At 40.2% G+C, this 16670-nt stretch overlaps 1 protein-coding gene across 1 annotated transcript; it reads left to right on the top strand.

Moving 5' to 3' along the window:
- The first annotated feature begins 13099 nt into the window (after window positions 1-13099).
- On the top strand, window positions 13100-14158 carry LOC130712691 (uncharacterized). The gene is made up of 2 exons (XM_057562512.1): window positions 13100-13661; window positions 13968-14158. Exons 1-2 carry the CDS (start codon window positions 13100-13102, stop codon window positions 14156-14158), a joined length of 753 nt encoding a protein of 250 aa, XP_057418495.1.
- The last annotated feature ends 2512 nt before the right edge of the window (window positions 14159-16670 follow it).

Raw genomic sequence — 16670 nt, 5'->3', positions numbered from 1 at the left:
GCTCGTGTTTAAACTATAGAAGTTACACGAGGTTTAGAATAACACGTTAAGCCTAGAAAGTAGTCTTGCACCGATGCGTTTAACAAGAAGCTAGAAGCTGAAGGGTGAATCTCAGAGAGATTCCGTATGGATAGTATACGTATGGTGTCGAGAGTGTGTAGTTCCGTAGCGGCATCATTGAGGATTTAATATCAAGATCTTTGTGACTGCTGGATGTTAGGAACTCATTGACTGTTCCAGTGGGTTTTTCTAAATCTTCACCTTCGATGTATTAGGCCTGATCAACCTAATATTGAGGGGGTGATATTCGGAATCAGAACTGGCAATGGACTTTGATAGATGGATTGGTAAGATTAATTTGATTGGATCGAGGATTAGTTGAGTTGGGAAGTAAAGTTCTTGTTAAGTAATTGATCTCCTTTGGGGAGGAGTTATAGTTTAAGAAATGGATATTCATTTAAGAAGTATTGAAGAATTAAAGGACATTTGAGGTCCAAACTTGGTGAAAGTTTAGGTTTTAAGTCTATGAATTCTTGTCTCAAGTGCGTAGGACTCAAGGTTTGTCAGGTTTTGATCGAGAGACTAAGTATCGGATTGATTGGAGGACGATCTAGTTACGGAAATAAAGAGTTAGTATTAAGATGAATACTTGAGGTTGTTATATGTGGACAAATTTCTTAGAGTCTAAGAGTGAATGGAACTTGGTTATGGATTCCGATATTGCATGCTGGGGTTAGCAAGTGAATTTCACTAAGTTAAGTGAGGATTTAAGGGTTAAGATTGACCTTGGGAGGTGAAAATCATGTTCGAATCAGAGATTTAGTGGTGTTGGCATTAATGATTGTAGTTAAACCTCCGAATGTTGAGGGATCGGATGATAAAATGACTAGTTAAGTTTCCTGAGGTACAGCTATGGTTTGATCTTCTAGGGAATAAGTTCGGATTTGGGGGAAGTGTTAAGGATTTTAGGTAATTGTAAAGTGGGTTGTGAATAAGTGAAGGTTGGTTTTATGGTTCGAGTAAGGGAAGTCTCGAAAAAGGGGAGATGACAATGATGGATTGTAAGATATTAAGATGATGATTAGCTTATAAGTTGCTGATGAATGGAGGTTAAAAGGGACTGGGTCTAGCGATGCACAAGGTATTAAGACTCACGTCGAGTTTTACTTTGAGTGATGACTAAGTAGAAGATTGATTTCATGGTGCGAATGAGGATGGTTACGAAGTTGGAATCGACGTTAATGGACTAGTAGATTCCAAGGGAATAGTTCGTCTATGAGTTATAGAGCGATCGAGTTAAGTTTTGAATCATGAGTGGAGATCACGAGGACAGGTTGAACATTCACTCTGGAATGCCAGAGGTGTACTGAGTTTAAGCAGAATTTTTGGACGAACAAAAGTAAAGGATCAAGTGGTTAAGGTTGTGCAATTGCACGTAGCGTCAACCAATGTTATTTCCAACATAGAACCGACACGAGTGGTCGAGCAGGACGACATAGAGCTTAAAGTACTTGTTTGACCAGAAGGAGTTGAACATGAGACAACGACGCTGGATGGAATTTCTCAAGGATTACGATTTTACCTTACAATACCATCCTGGAAAGGCTAATGTCGTTGTTGATGCATTGAGCAGGAAGATGCATATCTCATCAATGATGGTTAAGGAGCTACAACTGCTGGAACAATTTTGAGATTTGAGCTTAGATGTGAGAGCATCTGAGGGAGAACTGAAGTTTGGGATGATCAAGATCACCAATGGATTGATGGAAGAAATCCGAGACCAACAGTTACAAGATGAATTTTTACTCGGAAAATAAGAATTTAGTAATTCAGGGTAAGGACCCGGAATTCAAGGTAGGGAGTGACAATATCCTGCGATGCAAGGATAGAGTGTGCGTACCTAACAACCCTGACTTAAGGAGGTTGATTATGGACGAAGGTCACAAAAGCAAGTTGAGCATTCACCCTGGAATGAAAAAGATGTATCAGGACTTGAAGGTGAATTTTTGGTGGCCAGGAATGAAAAGACAAGTGGCAGAATATGTAGCTGCATGTTTAACCTGTCAAAAGGCGAAGGTGGAACATCAGAAATCTTCGGGTATGCTACAAAGTTTGGATGTACCTCAATGGAAATGGGATAGCATATCGATGGATTTTGTCGTGGCATTGCCAAGGACTCAAAAAGGATATGATTCGATTTGGGTAATCGTGGATCGACTGACTAAGTCGGCTCATTTCATACCTGTGAGGACCACGTACAACGTGGAGAAGCTATCAGAGATATATATAGCTGAGATTGTGCGACTTCATGGAGTGCCAACAAGTATCGTTTCCGATAGAGACCCGAAGTTTACTTCACATTTGTGGGGAGCTATTCATAATGCTTTGGGAACGAGGCTGAGATTAAGTTCTGCTTATCATCCACAGACTGATGGGCAAACTGAGAGAACTATCCAATCATTGGAGGATTTGCTACGAGCTTGCGTGTTAGACAACAAGGGCAGTTGGGATATCCTATTGTCACTGATTGAGTTCACATACAACAACAATTTTCATACGACCATAGGCATGGCACCGTATGAGGCTTTGTATGGCCGCAGGTGTAGAACGCCTTTATGTTGGTATCAAGATGGAGAGAATTTGTCAGTAGGACCGGAACTTCTGCAACAGACAACTGAGAAGATCCAACAGATCAGAGAGAAGATGAAGGCTTCTCAGAGTAGACAGAAGAGTTATGCAGATCAAAGGCGCAGAACCTTAGAATTTGAAGAAGGAGACCATGTGTTTCTGCGAGTTACTCAGACTACAGGAGTTGGTCGAGCAATCGAGTCAAGAAAGCTTACGTCAAAATTCATTGGACCTTATCAGATTACTCGTCGTGTAGGACCGATAGCTTATCAGATCGCACTACCGCCTTTCCTATCAAACATTCACGGTGTATTCCATGTGTCACAACTGAGGAAGTATATTGCTGATCCGACACATGTCATCGAGTTGGATGACATTGAGTTGAAGGATAACTTGTCTTTCGAGACACCGCCAATCAGCATTGGTGACACAAGGATAAAGCAGTTGAGGGGAAAAGAGATCGAGTTAGTGAAGGTTATTTGGAACAAGGACACCGGCGATGCGACGTGGGAGCTGAAGGAAAAGATCAAGGAACAGTACCCAGAACTTTTTACTGAACCATAAGTTTCGAGGTCGAAACTTTCTTTTTGGAGGGTAGTAATGTAAGGCCCAAGTTTTAACGCTTTGGATAAGTGAATAAAATAAAAGAGTTTATTTGATTAAGATAAATTTGTGAAGGAAAAAGGTTCAGGAAAAGTCCAAGAATTTATCGAAAAACCGATAAGAGTTATAGCACGACTAACATACGCTTAATCCTAGGTCAAAGGTATTAGTGAATAGTTAATTTACGCTTTAGGACACGATGGAAACTAATTCCAAAAATCCTCAGAGAAATGTTAGAACTTCTCTTTTCCGTCCTTAAACAATTATTTCGATGCGAAATCCTGGAAAGTACGAACGTCAAATTCCAATTCTCGGAAGTTTGCCGAAACGGAATCCCTGATAGTTCGAGAAACCTAAGATCGACAGACGATGAAGAATTTTTCTATTCGGAGCTGCAAATGAAGATTCCACCCGCGTTCTCCTATTTCTCTCATCATTCCTAATCTTTCTTCGGAAGGAAGTTTTCTCATCCGACGATCACTGCAAAAAGTAGTTTTTCGGGATAAACCGACTTGAACCGACTCACACCGATTTGGTATCATTTGGTTTAATTCCAAGAATCCTGTTTTGAGTTCTAGAATTCTGTCGCCATAACCTATCTTAGAATGCGCAGAGGAACGCGCAGGAAAAATCGGAATCGCAAAAAAATCATTTTTCCGCATTTTCCAAAAACCTATAAATAGCTCAAAAATTAGATTTTTTGCCAAAAACTACCCATTTCCCTCCCCAAACCCGCGAGCATCAAGAGAGAGAGAGAGATCCGGATCTTCGTCGTTTCTTGCCCGTTTGCTTCACCGATCGTCGCTAATCGAAGACCTCGAGGTAGGTAAACTATACTCTCCTTCGAATCGTCGTTTCTGTCCACTTCTCCTACGTCTTTCTGAGTTCAAAATTTTGAGGTTTTTGAAAAACTGTTCAAATACGCTGATTTCAGTGTCTAAACTTCTTCCCTGCATGCTCCTGAGCGTGTTCTGCGGATTAGATTTTGTCAAATGTCGACGAAATGCCGCCGGGATCAATTTCTACCTTAAATACCCATTTTTCGGCAAAGTCGCAACCTTTGGGCTGAAATCTATCGACCTGGCTTAGTGCTAGTAGGATTTGTCGTCATAAACGTCGTTGTGGACGTCCTCATCCAATTTGTTTTTCAAAAATCCAATTTTGAAATTTTGAGCTAAAAATAATGACCAAACTACCCCTATATCAGTTTTCGATCCGAAAATTTTTCCGAGCTTAGAACCGTCTTAGTTACGGCTTATGTTAACCTAGGAACCAAGTTTGATCGAAGAAAAATTGACCCTCCCAATTAAGGAAAGTGGCCGAGAGCTATACCAAGGGGGGAGGAAATCCGACTTTTTCGAAAACTTGTCTTAACGCGTTAGATTGTCGTACCACAGAGTTTGTAATGTACCGTGTAACCCTAGGACTTATTGCTTGCTGAGTTTCTGACTCAATGTGTTGATTTCTGTGATTTTGGCTTAAGGTTCTTTTGAGGAGTTTCCTGGAGATCAAGGCGAGGAACGTGAAGGAGGTTGTGAGGAAAACGCTGGAGGAGTTACAGGTGAGGGCTACTCTCTGAATTACTAGATAATGCTTTAGGTGTCGATGAAATTCGACTTGATTTATGTGTTATGCACCTAATTGCTAAATGTCTGAAATGATTTCTGAGGCTTCGGCCGAACTTGTTGAGTACTTGATGCCATGATATTGTGTGCTAAATGATTCACATGCTATGTGCTACATGGTTAACTTAGGATGTGTTGGAATATGCTGTTTATGCCTATTGGTTGAGCTGTTTCATGATGCTATTCCACTCGTGCCTATGTTTCTGGAAAGTGAGGATTACGGGCAAGTCATGCCGAATTTTTATGAGATTTTGAGAGAGTTTGAAAGGACGAACGAAGTTCGGACCTTGTTATATTTTAATGGATCGAGACCTTCTCAGAAATTAATTGGGATTATGGGATCCCTGAAACTCATAGGAAGTATCATAAGACTAAACGAAATCTATTTTCTCAAAGAAAATTCATAAGACATTAATCAATCTCTAAACCCCTTGAACAATGATAACAACTTTAGATAAGAGCTTAGAGCCTGAATATTAGTCTTGAAGATATGATAAGTGTCGTCGAGTCCAAGTTTTGAGGAACTTACAAGTTTTCGAGTATGTTGATACTCTTTTGCTCGATGAGCAGGTTAATGTTTGGCTATCTAAAGTTTAGCCGGAAACTATGAGTTTCCAAGTACAATCGTACTCTTTCGCTCGATGAGCAGTTTATTGTTTGGCTATCTAAAGTTTAGCCGGAGACTATAAGTTTCCAAGTACTTCGGTACCTTTTCGCTCGATGAGCAGTTTATTGATTGGCTATCTAAAGTTTAGCCGGGAACCATGAGTTCCAAAGTATCTTCTTCTTCTTTTGATTAATTCATTTTGTCGCAGAATCGACGTTTGCCTTAGGGTAGGCTTTTTTAGAGACAATAAGTTAGCTAGAACACGTGACGACGTGTCGAGTGAGGTCGGAGACGTTGTTTGGCTAATCACTTGCATTCATGCACTCATTTTGAGGTTAATACACGGCGTGATACCGGACCTCGGTGGATTCCAAAATGGTCATAAGACCCGGATTTCCATATTTAGGACACTACGGTGGTCCTTAGTAGCAGACGGAATGGCAGACCTACGGGTTCACTGCTGATCTGACTACTTTTGTGTGGTGTAAGAGGCGCCCGAGCGGAATGGTCCCACTTTGGCCGGTGTTAGGGCTGACTCGATGGTGTCCATCCTTCTTCCGGAATGCATTTTGTTACCCAGCATTGCATTTCATGCAACATACATGCTGACTTAGTTGCTGAGTGTGATTGGTACCTGTTTATCTTACTTGAGGCATGCTAATTGTTATTATGATCTTTATATTCATTGTGATATATGCAACCCTAGGATGTTATCCCTAAACGTATAAGCCTGAGAGGCTAAATAATTATTACCCTATATATCTGGTTTTATTATTTATATAATTCTTTGGAGTTGACCCTCGCGTCTTCTGTGTGTGTTTGGGCGGACTACGCCATTGTCAGTTGAGTATGGCGGACCGGTTCACGATGGTTCACCCTTCAGGGGAAACTAGGTTGAAGAAGCTTGATCAGGAGGACTACGGTTCAGGGGTGGTCGACCCCGCTGGCCACCGAGCGACTTACTCGAGATGGGATTAGTGTAGGAGTAGAGTCTTAGCTCTGACCGTCATTGTTTCTTTGGGGACAGGGTAGTTTCCCGCCTATAGCTTTTTGTGTGGTTCCTCTACGGGGATCACAGAGAGTTGGTTGGGCTAAGAGGTCTTGTTTTAGGCCATCTGGGCTAACTCATTCTCATTTTGAGGGATAGTGTTGCGGACACTTGACTTTTCTTTTGGTTTGTACTTTTGCCTACGGGCGTTACTCTCTTTTACTTTCCGTCACTGGAGGTTTACTCGTGACGTGGTTTACAACTTACAGTGGGGGCTGTAATCATATTGTATATTAGTTCTGTTATCTTCGTTTTAGAGTTTCATCTCTTTCTGTCTTTACTTACATTATCGAAAAAAAATAATTCACGTTTTTCCGCTTAAGTTATTTCTTTGGTTACTAAAGTGACGCCACCGAAATCGGGGTGTTACAGGGAAAATCCAAAAATCCTTACCTCTAGGTTTCAATTCTGAGAATGGGGTTGTGAAGAGCTTTGATGGAGATGATGGAACCTTTCAAGTACACGGTTCAAGCAAGGGGAGCGACAGAGATCGAAGGTTGAAGAGGGGAGAAGAGCTTGGCAAAATACGGAATGAAGTTTGAAATGGGTTTGAATAAATCCTTGCCGGTTTACATACTAATATAATACGGATATAAGACTTCCGTATTGAATACGGAAATGTTTCTTCCGTATTCTATTAAAGGGGGGCGTTCCAGTAATTTCCCCACTTTAAGTGGGGCGGGGAGCCCCATAGGGGGGGCCCCAAACCCAACTCCCTTATGAAGGCTTGCATGCTTTCTGTGGTATGCGTGAAGCAATCAATTAATGCAACAGTTAGAGTTACCATGTTAATGAATTTGAAAATTGAAGCAATCAATTAATGTTAAACAGGAAGCTGAAACAACAAATTTGGAGGAGAATGACGAAGGAGACAGGCTGGCCAATGGAACGGTGCCACACAAAAGCTGATTGGAGAATGAGAATAAAGGAGAAGAGGACACGTGATCAGGAAAGGAGAAAGGAGAGGAAGCCACCTAGGAATTCCACTCACCGTGAGAATGCACCAGAGAAGAGAATGAATCTTGTGGCGACACATCAGCAAATTAGTCTTATAATCCTTGCTGTTTTAATATATATGTTGATGTTGATGTTGATGTTGATGTTGATGAGACATTAACCAAATAAATTCAACACCCAACTTCATTATAAAACATAGTTCAATATTCTTTGTTAGAAATCACATGGATTTCTTCAATTGAATCCCAAACATAGCAAAAAGGAGAATAGGAAAATTGATTTCAATATTCATTCATTATTAAAATTGATAGTAAAATATTACAATGGGTTTCCTATTTATACTAGAATTCTAATATCCCCGCAAGCTGGAAGTGGTAAGAATTAACACTACCTACTCAATGAAGAAGATGATTAGAGCATTAACTCTAGGCTTTGACATTCAATGAGAGAGAGAAAGCTAATCAATGATTAACGAAAATTAAAGGCAATAATGATGAGAGAGGAATGAATCTTTATTCAATGATTAGAATTACTCATTATCACAATGAGCACCTTATTCGTAGTGTCTTATTACATCAGTTATTAAGACTAAAAACTGTCCACTATACAAGGACTGAAACTCAACACATTAAAACACAAGGGACCTAATTCTGAATTATATATTTTCATTCCAACATTCCCTCATAATTCAGAATCTCAGCAGCTGACGTGATCTTCATCTCCTTACACAACATGTGAAACCTTTCGGCTCGCAAAGGCTTGGTGAACAAGTCTGCAAGCTGCTTCTCTGATGAACAATGAACCAGCTCCAAGTTTCCCTTTGTCACTTGACCTCTCAGAAAATGAAACCTAGTTTCAATGTGTTTACTTCTTTCATGAGCCACTGGATGCTTTGTCAAGTCAATAGCTGACTTATTATCCACTAACAGCTTCATTTTTCCTGCAACTCTCAGACCTATCTCCTTCATAAGCATGCTGATCCACAAGGCCTGACAAGCACCAAAAGAAGCGGCTACATACTCAGCTCCACACGATGATAATGCCATAATAGGTTGTTTCTTGGAGCGCCAAGAAATTGGTGCATCACCAAAAAGAAACACATACCCTGTGGTGCTTTTCCTATCATCCTTATCACCCCTCCAGTCAGCATCTACATAGCCAACTACCTTATTCCTTGCATTGTAAGCTTTGTTAGCACAAAGCACACCATGATCAATGGTCCCCTTTATGTATCTCATAATACTTTTGGCTGCCATAAAGTGTGATTCCTTGGGATTTTCCATGAACTTACTAATCAATCCTACTCCATAGCTAATCTCTGGTCTGCTACAGCATAGATACCTCAAGGAGCCAACAATTTGCTTAAACAGTGTAGGATCTACTGGCCTTCCAGAATCTGTCTTGGACAAAACAACACCACACTCAATTGGAGTAGTTGCTGCATTACATTCAACTAAATTGAATCTCTTAAGCACATCTCGAGCATATTTCCTTTGGCTCATGAAAATTCCTCTCTCAGTTCTGAGAATTTCTAATCCCAGAAAGTAAGAAAGCTCACACATGTCACTCATCTCAAATTCTGACTGCATGCTTTCTTTGAACTTCTTTATCTCTGTAAGACCTTGGAGTTATTAAATAAGTATTTCGACATAAGAATATTATTATGATAATATATAGATTGTTTAATCTTGGTTGTTGACTGTTTTCCGTAAATTAACTTCTGTTGATTCATTTCTTGTTGTTGTCAATATGAGAACATGTGTATTTCATGCTTACATGGTGGAGTCTCTTAGGACAACGCCCTTGTTGTTGATGTTGTGTTGTTGTCGTGATCATTATTGGATTGACGTAGGAAAACAGCACAGAGTATCATTTATGTAACTAGTTGACAGTAAATGACAGAAATTAATAATAATTAGAATAGACTTAGGTTAATTATTTTAATTAATCTTAGAAGCCTTGAAAAAAAAAGTGAAATAATAATTATTAAAGTTTTGATTTTCGTGTTGGGTGACTAGGAGAGAGAAAATAGGGTAAAAGCTTAATTTAGAATTGTTTGAGGGCTTTTGTAGAAAAGTAGGATAAATCTTTTGAAAATAGAAAAGTTGATACAAAATTCAAATAAAATAGTGATGGGTCTGAAGTGACTTAAAAATGTTAATTTTATAAAAAAAAAATTATTTTCCTAAAGAAATTCGTAATTTGCTATTTTTGAGATTTTAAGGTAATTTGAAGTTTATATCTTTAGCATGTCATGGGAAAATTTGAAACTTAAGTTAGTAAAATTTATAAATAATTTTTAGGGGTAACTAAAAGCCCTTGGGAGTAGAGAATAGGTTGAAATTCGGATTTGTGGTATTTAGCAATTAAAATAAGCATTTAATCTTATTTTAGGCTTTAAAATTCAAGAAAATAGGAGATATGTTTTTTAAAAATTGTGGGAAGACTTCTAGACGCTGAGGAAAGCTTGGTGAATGTATGTGACCTATTTCTTGACTTAAAGGAATTTAATTTCGTATTTTTCCAATTTATTTTGATAATTTAGCATTTTTTGGGTTTTTGTTACTTGGGGTGCAAGTAACTAACCTACCTTGATTCAAGGACTATGGAAGGACTTCAAGATGAGTGATAGAGTTTAGGAAAACTTAATGGAATCAGTTTTAATAGAGTTTCTTTTTAATCAATTAATTTAGTGGTTTTTAAAGGTAATTTGATATAGTTATCAAGTAAATTCATAGGGAAATAGGGTGGAGTTTGAACCTAGACCCAAGAATGGACTAAAGGGAGTTTAAACAAAAGATAACAATCCACCATGATTTTTTTGGTCGAGCCTTTCAGTAGGGGAAGGTTAGTTAAATCTCTTCTATAAATAGAGCATTAACTGAAGGCAAAAGTCACATAACCACAGTAGTTGATTCTTTCACCCAAAAACAAAAACACTTGAGACTTCTAATACCTTAGAGCTCTCCCCCTTTGGCCGAAACTCCCCTCTCAAATTGGTAGACTCATGTTAACTTCATCCTCACTCCAAGGTTAGATGTTTTGTCTCCTAGGCTTAAACCAAGCATCTTTCGTAAGATTTCATTTAAGCATGCCTCTTATGAACTTTTACAAAAAAGTAAAACCTAGAGAGGAGCAATCTCTCTGTTTTTTTTGCTCAATTTGTTAAAAGATCCAAACTTTTATTTAAGAAAGATGTTTTGGGTCATAAAGGGGCTAGGGTTTTGAAATCGGGTTTGCAAACAAAAGAGAAAAAATCTTTTCCTCCTTCCTTGTAGTGGCCGCGAGTTTGGCGCCTTAGGGAGGGGGTAGTTGCTTGAATAAAAATCTTTATTAATGACGTTTATATTCTCTTTTGGCAGGTTTGTCGTCACATGCAATATAACTTGAGGAGGTAAGGGTAGTCTTTTTATTAGTGCGTGAGTTTGCATGACTTTAATTCTTCCCTCTTTGCATGATATGTGAGATGAATATTTTAAGGCGTCTTGTTGCTTAATTGTATGCATGTTACTGTATTTTGATTTATGACATGACTATGATATGGATTAATTGTTGAAAGATGTCGTAAATTGGAATATCATTACCTTGTTGTATCAAATTTGAAAATGACACTTTGTTGAAGTATGAGTGTGGTCGTGGGTCACCTTGTTGGTAACTTGAGCATTAGGGTTTGATTTGAAGTGGCAACATGGTGGTAACTGTCCCACCGTTGTCCCACCTTTCGAGGTGTTTTGAATTACTTGACGACGAAGTCGTCTAGCATTGTGAGGCCTGATCGATCCATGTTGGTAGAAGAAGCATATACGCATTAGGACTAACCCTAATTTCCTCTTTAATTTCGTGTAGTATGTTTTTGAATAGTTGATAAGTTGTTAATTTTCTATCCTTAAAATTGAAGTTATGAAGTTTGTTGTTAAATGATAAGGATATGACTTTTAATTTGTTGTTATCTTATCTTTAATTTTGAATTTGAAATTTGTTATCTTATCTTTAATCTTTGAATTTGAAATTTGTTATCTTGTTTGATTTTGAATTTTTGAGACTAACCTATGTTTGTTACTTGAATATGTGGGTGTTTAACGCTTTAGACCATGGAGAGCCAAGTGGTGGAAATTGACCTCTCGAGAGCGACAAGTTGGGTGTGGATTGTTGACGTGGCGACACAAAAGATCGACACTTGCGTGAGGTTCTTGGGCTGATTGGTTGAAGAACATAACTTTTATTTATGGATTTCATTTTAAACCATGGTTTTTTTTGTCGTACGTCGATATTTTTATTTGGGTTTTAAGCTAGCGGTTTTTAATTAGGTTTTATCGGGTTATTTTATATTATTATGATTGTCACAATCTCGTTTAAATTTTGAATATCGATATCGGATAAGATTTTAAAAATAAACTAAATGATAAGGTTTTGGATTGAATAAGATAAAAGCAACCGACGAGATTTGAACTTGGAAGAGAAAAGAATCGATTTTGAAAATGATTTGAAAATGATATTGGAAAAACCTCATTTGAGTTCAAGAAAGAACTCGGGTTGTTCTGTCTCGGTAAGGAGTGCTTTCAATGAGGCATTGCGCCCGACCAAATTACCTGGGAACTTCTCGGGCCATTGCGTGGGTGATAGTGGGCTTTGTGTTTTCGAAAATCATCACCTTTTGGAAATAGAAAAAAAAACCCGAGTTAGTCCCCATATTTGTTTGGGTTACTAATGTGATCTTCGGTTTAGAAATTGGGGCGTTATATTTGTGGTATCAGAGCATTGGTTGAGATAACCAGTGCTCTTTGGGTAGACTTGTTTGCTTAAGATGTTTGAACTCTGAGATCGATTGATGGGGTGTTAATCGAAAGAAGAGTCAGTTGGTCGCTGCTGTTTGAATGTTGTTTGCTAGTGAAGAACCTGATATTTATACATAGTGGTCGAATATATATATAAAACCCTCTTGTTGTTCTGACCAAGTTATCTCTTGTGGTTTGAACTGTCCATAAAAACAGGGAAAGGAGATATCCACAACCCAACGAGATGCAAGGCCAGAACAACATGAACCAAGTAAAGAATGCGATAACAAACCTAACTGCCCTCATGGTACAACAAGTGAACCAAGCTGCTGCTAGAGATGAAGCTGAAACTCAGCGTGCTGTTGCTGCTGCGTTGGCAACTCAACGCCAAGTTGAAGAGGCTGCTCGTCGAGCACAACAAGAGGAACGAGAACAAGCTGCTACTCAGACCAGGGGTCTGAATGATTTCAAGCGTCAAGATCCGTCGAAGTTCTTGGGAGGTTTTGATTCGGAGCAAGCTGACCAATGGCTCCAAGAACTAGAGAAGATTTTCACCTTTCTGCGAACGCCAATGGCAACTAGGGTGGATTATGCGACCTATCTGCTGATCAGAGAAGCTGAGAATTTGTGGCGTGGGGCCCGAGCTATGATGGAAGCTAACCAACAAGCTGTCACTTGGGAGTCTTTTCGTGTGGCTTTCCTAGAGAAGTACTTCCCGGCTAGTGCAAGGGCTTCCAAGGAGGCACAATTTCTGAGACTTCGCCAAGGAGGAATGACTGTGGCGGAGTATGCTGCTAAGTTGGAGTCCCTGGCGAAACATTTTCGCTACTTCAGGGGGTAGGTTGATGAAGGGTACATGTGTGAACGCTTTATCGATGGTTTGAGCTATGAGCTGCAGAGAGCGGTGCAACCGCTTGGGCTGAATCGTTATCAAGTGCTGGTGGAAAAGACTAAGGTAGTTGAGGCGATTTACAATCAAAGGAACAAGTACCAGGGTCAGAACAAGTCGAATCAAGGAAGTGGAGGTCCAGCTAGGACTGATCAAGGCAGAAATGACAAGGGCAAGAACTACCAAAAGAAGTCGTACCAACGTCCTCAAGGAAAGGGAACAACTTTTGGGTCCTCTCGACCCTCTGGGGGAAATGGTAATACTCCTGCAATCGATCGCGAGAATGTGACCTGTTTCAAGTGCAACAAGAAAGGGCATTATGCTAATCAATGTCCTGACAGACCCCCGACATGTTGGAATTGCAATAAGCCAGGTCATACTGCCAGGGATTGCAGGGTTCCTAAAGTCGAAGCTGCTGTGAATGCTGCTAGAGCTCAACGACCTACGACTAGGGCAAGAGTCTATATGATTGATGGAGCTGAGACTGAGGCAGCTGATGGCTTGATCCGCAGTGCTTGTGAGATTGCAGGTAATTCTCTTATCGTGCTTTTTGATTCGGGTGCAACACACTTGTTTATTGACATAGCTTGTGCAACGAAGTTAAAGCTAACAATGTCGAAGTTACCATTCAACCTAATAGTATCAATCCCTGCTTCTAAAAGCCTTAAAACAAATACTGCATGCTTGGAGTGTCCTTGGACATACCTCGATTAGACGTTTGTAGCTAACCTAATCTGCTTACCCCTCAAAGGATTGGATGTAATCATAGGCATGGATTGGATGTCTCACAACCATGTGTTGTTTGATTGCGCCAATAAGATGGTAATACTCCCAGACCCCGGACTCGCAGAGTTCTTGAATACTTACTTTTCGAAGCTCTCTTTGAAAGAAGGAGCTTTGAGATCTCTCTTGGCGACTACTGTGGTGGATGCTAAGACAAATGGAGTGCAAGGAGTAGAAGTCGTGCAAGACTTCGAAGATGTTTTTCCCGAGGATGTTCCTGGAATACCCCAGTCAGAGACATAGAATTTACTATCGATGTGGTCCCAGGCACCGGACCTATATCAATTGCACATTATCGTATGGCACCGGCGGAATTAAGCGAGCTAAAGAGTCAACTCGAGGACTTAACCAAGAAAGGGTTCATACGACCTAGCGTGTCGCCTTGGGGTGCGCTAGTGCTGCTTGTGAAAAAGAAGGATGGACGGTCACGACTATGTGTTGACTATTGAAAATTGAACAAGGTCACGATTAAGAATCGATATCCCTTGCCAAGGATCGACGACTTGATGGATCAATTGAGAGGTGCTGCCATTTTCTCGAAGATCGACTTGAGGTATGGATACCATCAAATAAGAGTCAAAGATGAGGATATTCAAAAGACCGCATTTGGGACACGCTATGGACACTACGAGTACTTGGTGATGCCTTTTGGAGTTACAAATGCTCATGTCGTATTCATGGACTACATGAATAAAATCTTCCATCCGTTCTTGGATCGTTTCGTGGTGGTTTTCATTGACGATATTCTAATCTATTCGAAGGACCACAAGGAGCATGAAGAACATTTACGATAGGTCCTTAAGGTTCTCCGTGAGAAAGCCTTGTAAGAGAATGCAGCAAAGTGTGAGTTTTGGATGGAGGAAGTGAAGTCTGGGGCACGTTATCTCAAAGGAAGGTATTGTTGTAGATCCCAGTAAGGTGGAAGTTGTCACTGCTTGGGAGCGTCCGAAAACTGCGACTAACATAAGGAGTTTTGTGGGATTGGCTGGTTACTATCGACGATTCATCGAAGGCTTTGCCAAGATTGCAGGGCCATAGACGAAGCTCACTCGTAAGAACCAACCATTCGCATGGACCAAAGATTGTGAAGAAATTTTTCAAGAGATGAAGAAGCGTTTGACGACTGCACCAGTTTTAACCTTACCGCAAAAAGAAGAACCTTATGAAGTGTATTGTGATGCGTCATATCAAGGTTTGGGTTGTGTGTTGATGCAACATCGGAAAGTTGTGGCTTATGCATCAAGGAAATTGAAGACACGTGAGCGAAATTACCCTACGCATGATTTGGAGTTGGCTACCATAGTTTTTGCACTTAAGATTTTGAGGCATTACTTGTATGGATGTACTTTCACTATGTTTAGTGACAATAACAGCTTGAAGTACCTATTCGATCAAAAAGACCTGAATATGAGACAAAGGCGTTGAATGGACTTCATCAAGGATTACGATTTTTCTCTGTTGTATCATTCGGGAACAGCTACTGTGGTGGCGGATGCCTTGAGTCGCCAGACGATTCATGTGTCATCCCTAATGATCAAGGAATTGGAAATGATTGAGACCTTTCGTGATTTCAGCTTAGGCATGAAGGTGGCGCCTGGTAAGCTAAGTTTTGGTATGGTGATAGTAACAAGTGATTTGTTGGGAGAGATCAAGCAAAAGCAACTGTTGGATGAAGAGTTGGTCGAGAAAAGAAGCATGATAGTGTTGGGGAAAGCACCTGATTTCGAAGTAGGAGCTAACGACATCTTGCGCTGCAAAGGGAGGGTATGTGTACCATATGACGAGGAGTTGAGGAGGTTGATTCTCAATAAGGGTCACAAGAGTCGTTTAAGTATTCATCCTGGAGCAACTATGATGTACCAAGATCTTAAGCTTAACTTCTGGTGGTCAGGAATGAAGAAGCATGTGGCGGAGTTTGTGGCGGCATGTCTGACTTGTCATAAAGCAAAAGTGGAACACCAAAAGCCTGCGGGAATGATGCAATCACTAGATGTGCCGGAATGGAAATGGGATAGTATCTTCATGTATTTCGTGGTATCCCTACCACCTACAAAGAAGAGATTGGATTCGATATGGGTGATCGTGGATCGCTTGACTAAGTCAGCACATTTCTTGCCAATAAAGACGACGTACAATGTGGAACAACTTGCGAAAGTATACGTTGCTGAGATCGTACGGCTTCATGGAGTACCTTCAAGCATTGTGTCCGACCGAGACCCAAAGTTTACTTCGCGTTTTTAGAAGGCATTGCATGAAGCTCTTGGCACGAAGTTGAGGTTGAGTTCTGCTTATCACCCTCAGACGGATGGGCAGACAGAAAGAACAATTCAGTCACTAGAAGATTTGTTGCGAGCTTGTGTGTTAGACAACCAGGAGAGTTGGGACGAGTTATTGCCATTGATTGAATTCACATACAACAACAATTTTCATGCTAGAATCGGAATGGCACCTTATGAGGCTTTGTATGGGCGTCGATGTAGAACTTCTTTGTGTTGGTTCCAAGACGGGGAACATCTCCTTGTCGGACCAGAAATGGTGCAACAGACGACCGAGAATGTGAAGCAGATTCAAGCAAAGATGAGAACCTCGCAAAGCAGGCAGAAGAGTTATGCAGATAATCAACGAAGGGAGTTGGAGTTCGAGGCGGGAGACTACATGTTTCTCCGTGTAACACCGACTACCAGAGTTGGAAGAGCAATAAAGTCGAGGAAATTGATGACCCGGGCGTTTAAGTTACTTTTCTAGCTTATTTTTA

This window comes from Lotus japonicus, chromosome 4, assembly GCF_012489685.1.
Source record: "Lotus japonicus ecotype B-129 chromosome 4, LjGifu_v1.2".
In the NCBI taxonomy this organism is placed as follows: Eukaryota; Viridiplantae; Streptophyta; class Magnoliopsida; order Fabales; family Fabaceae; genus Lotus; species Lotus japonicus.
This window is presented reverse-complemented; position numbering and strand designations above follow the sequence as displayed.

Excerpts from the sequence above, each read along its gene's own strand:
- LOC130712691 (XM_057562512.1), top strand. The coding sequence starts at position 13,100 with ATGTGTGAACGCTTTATCGATGGTTTGAGCTATGAGCTGCAGAGAGCG. Across the intron at positions 13,662-13,967 it reads CAGTGCTTGTGAGATTGCAG|ACCCCGGACTCGCAGAGTTC; the intron begins GTAATTCTCTTA and ends TAATACTCCCAG.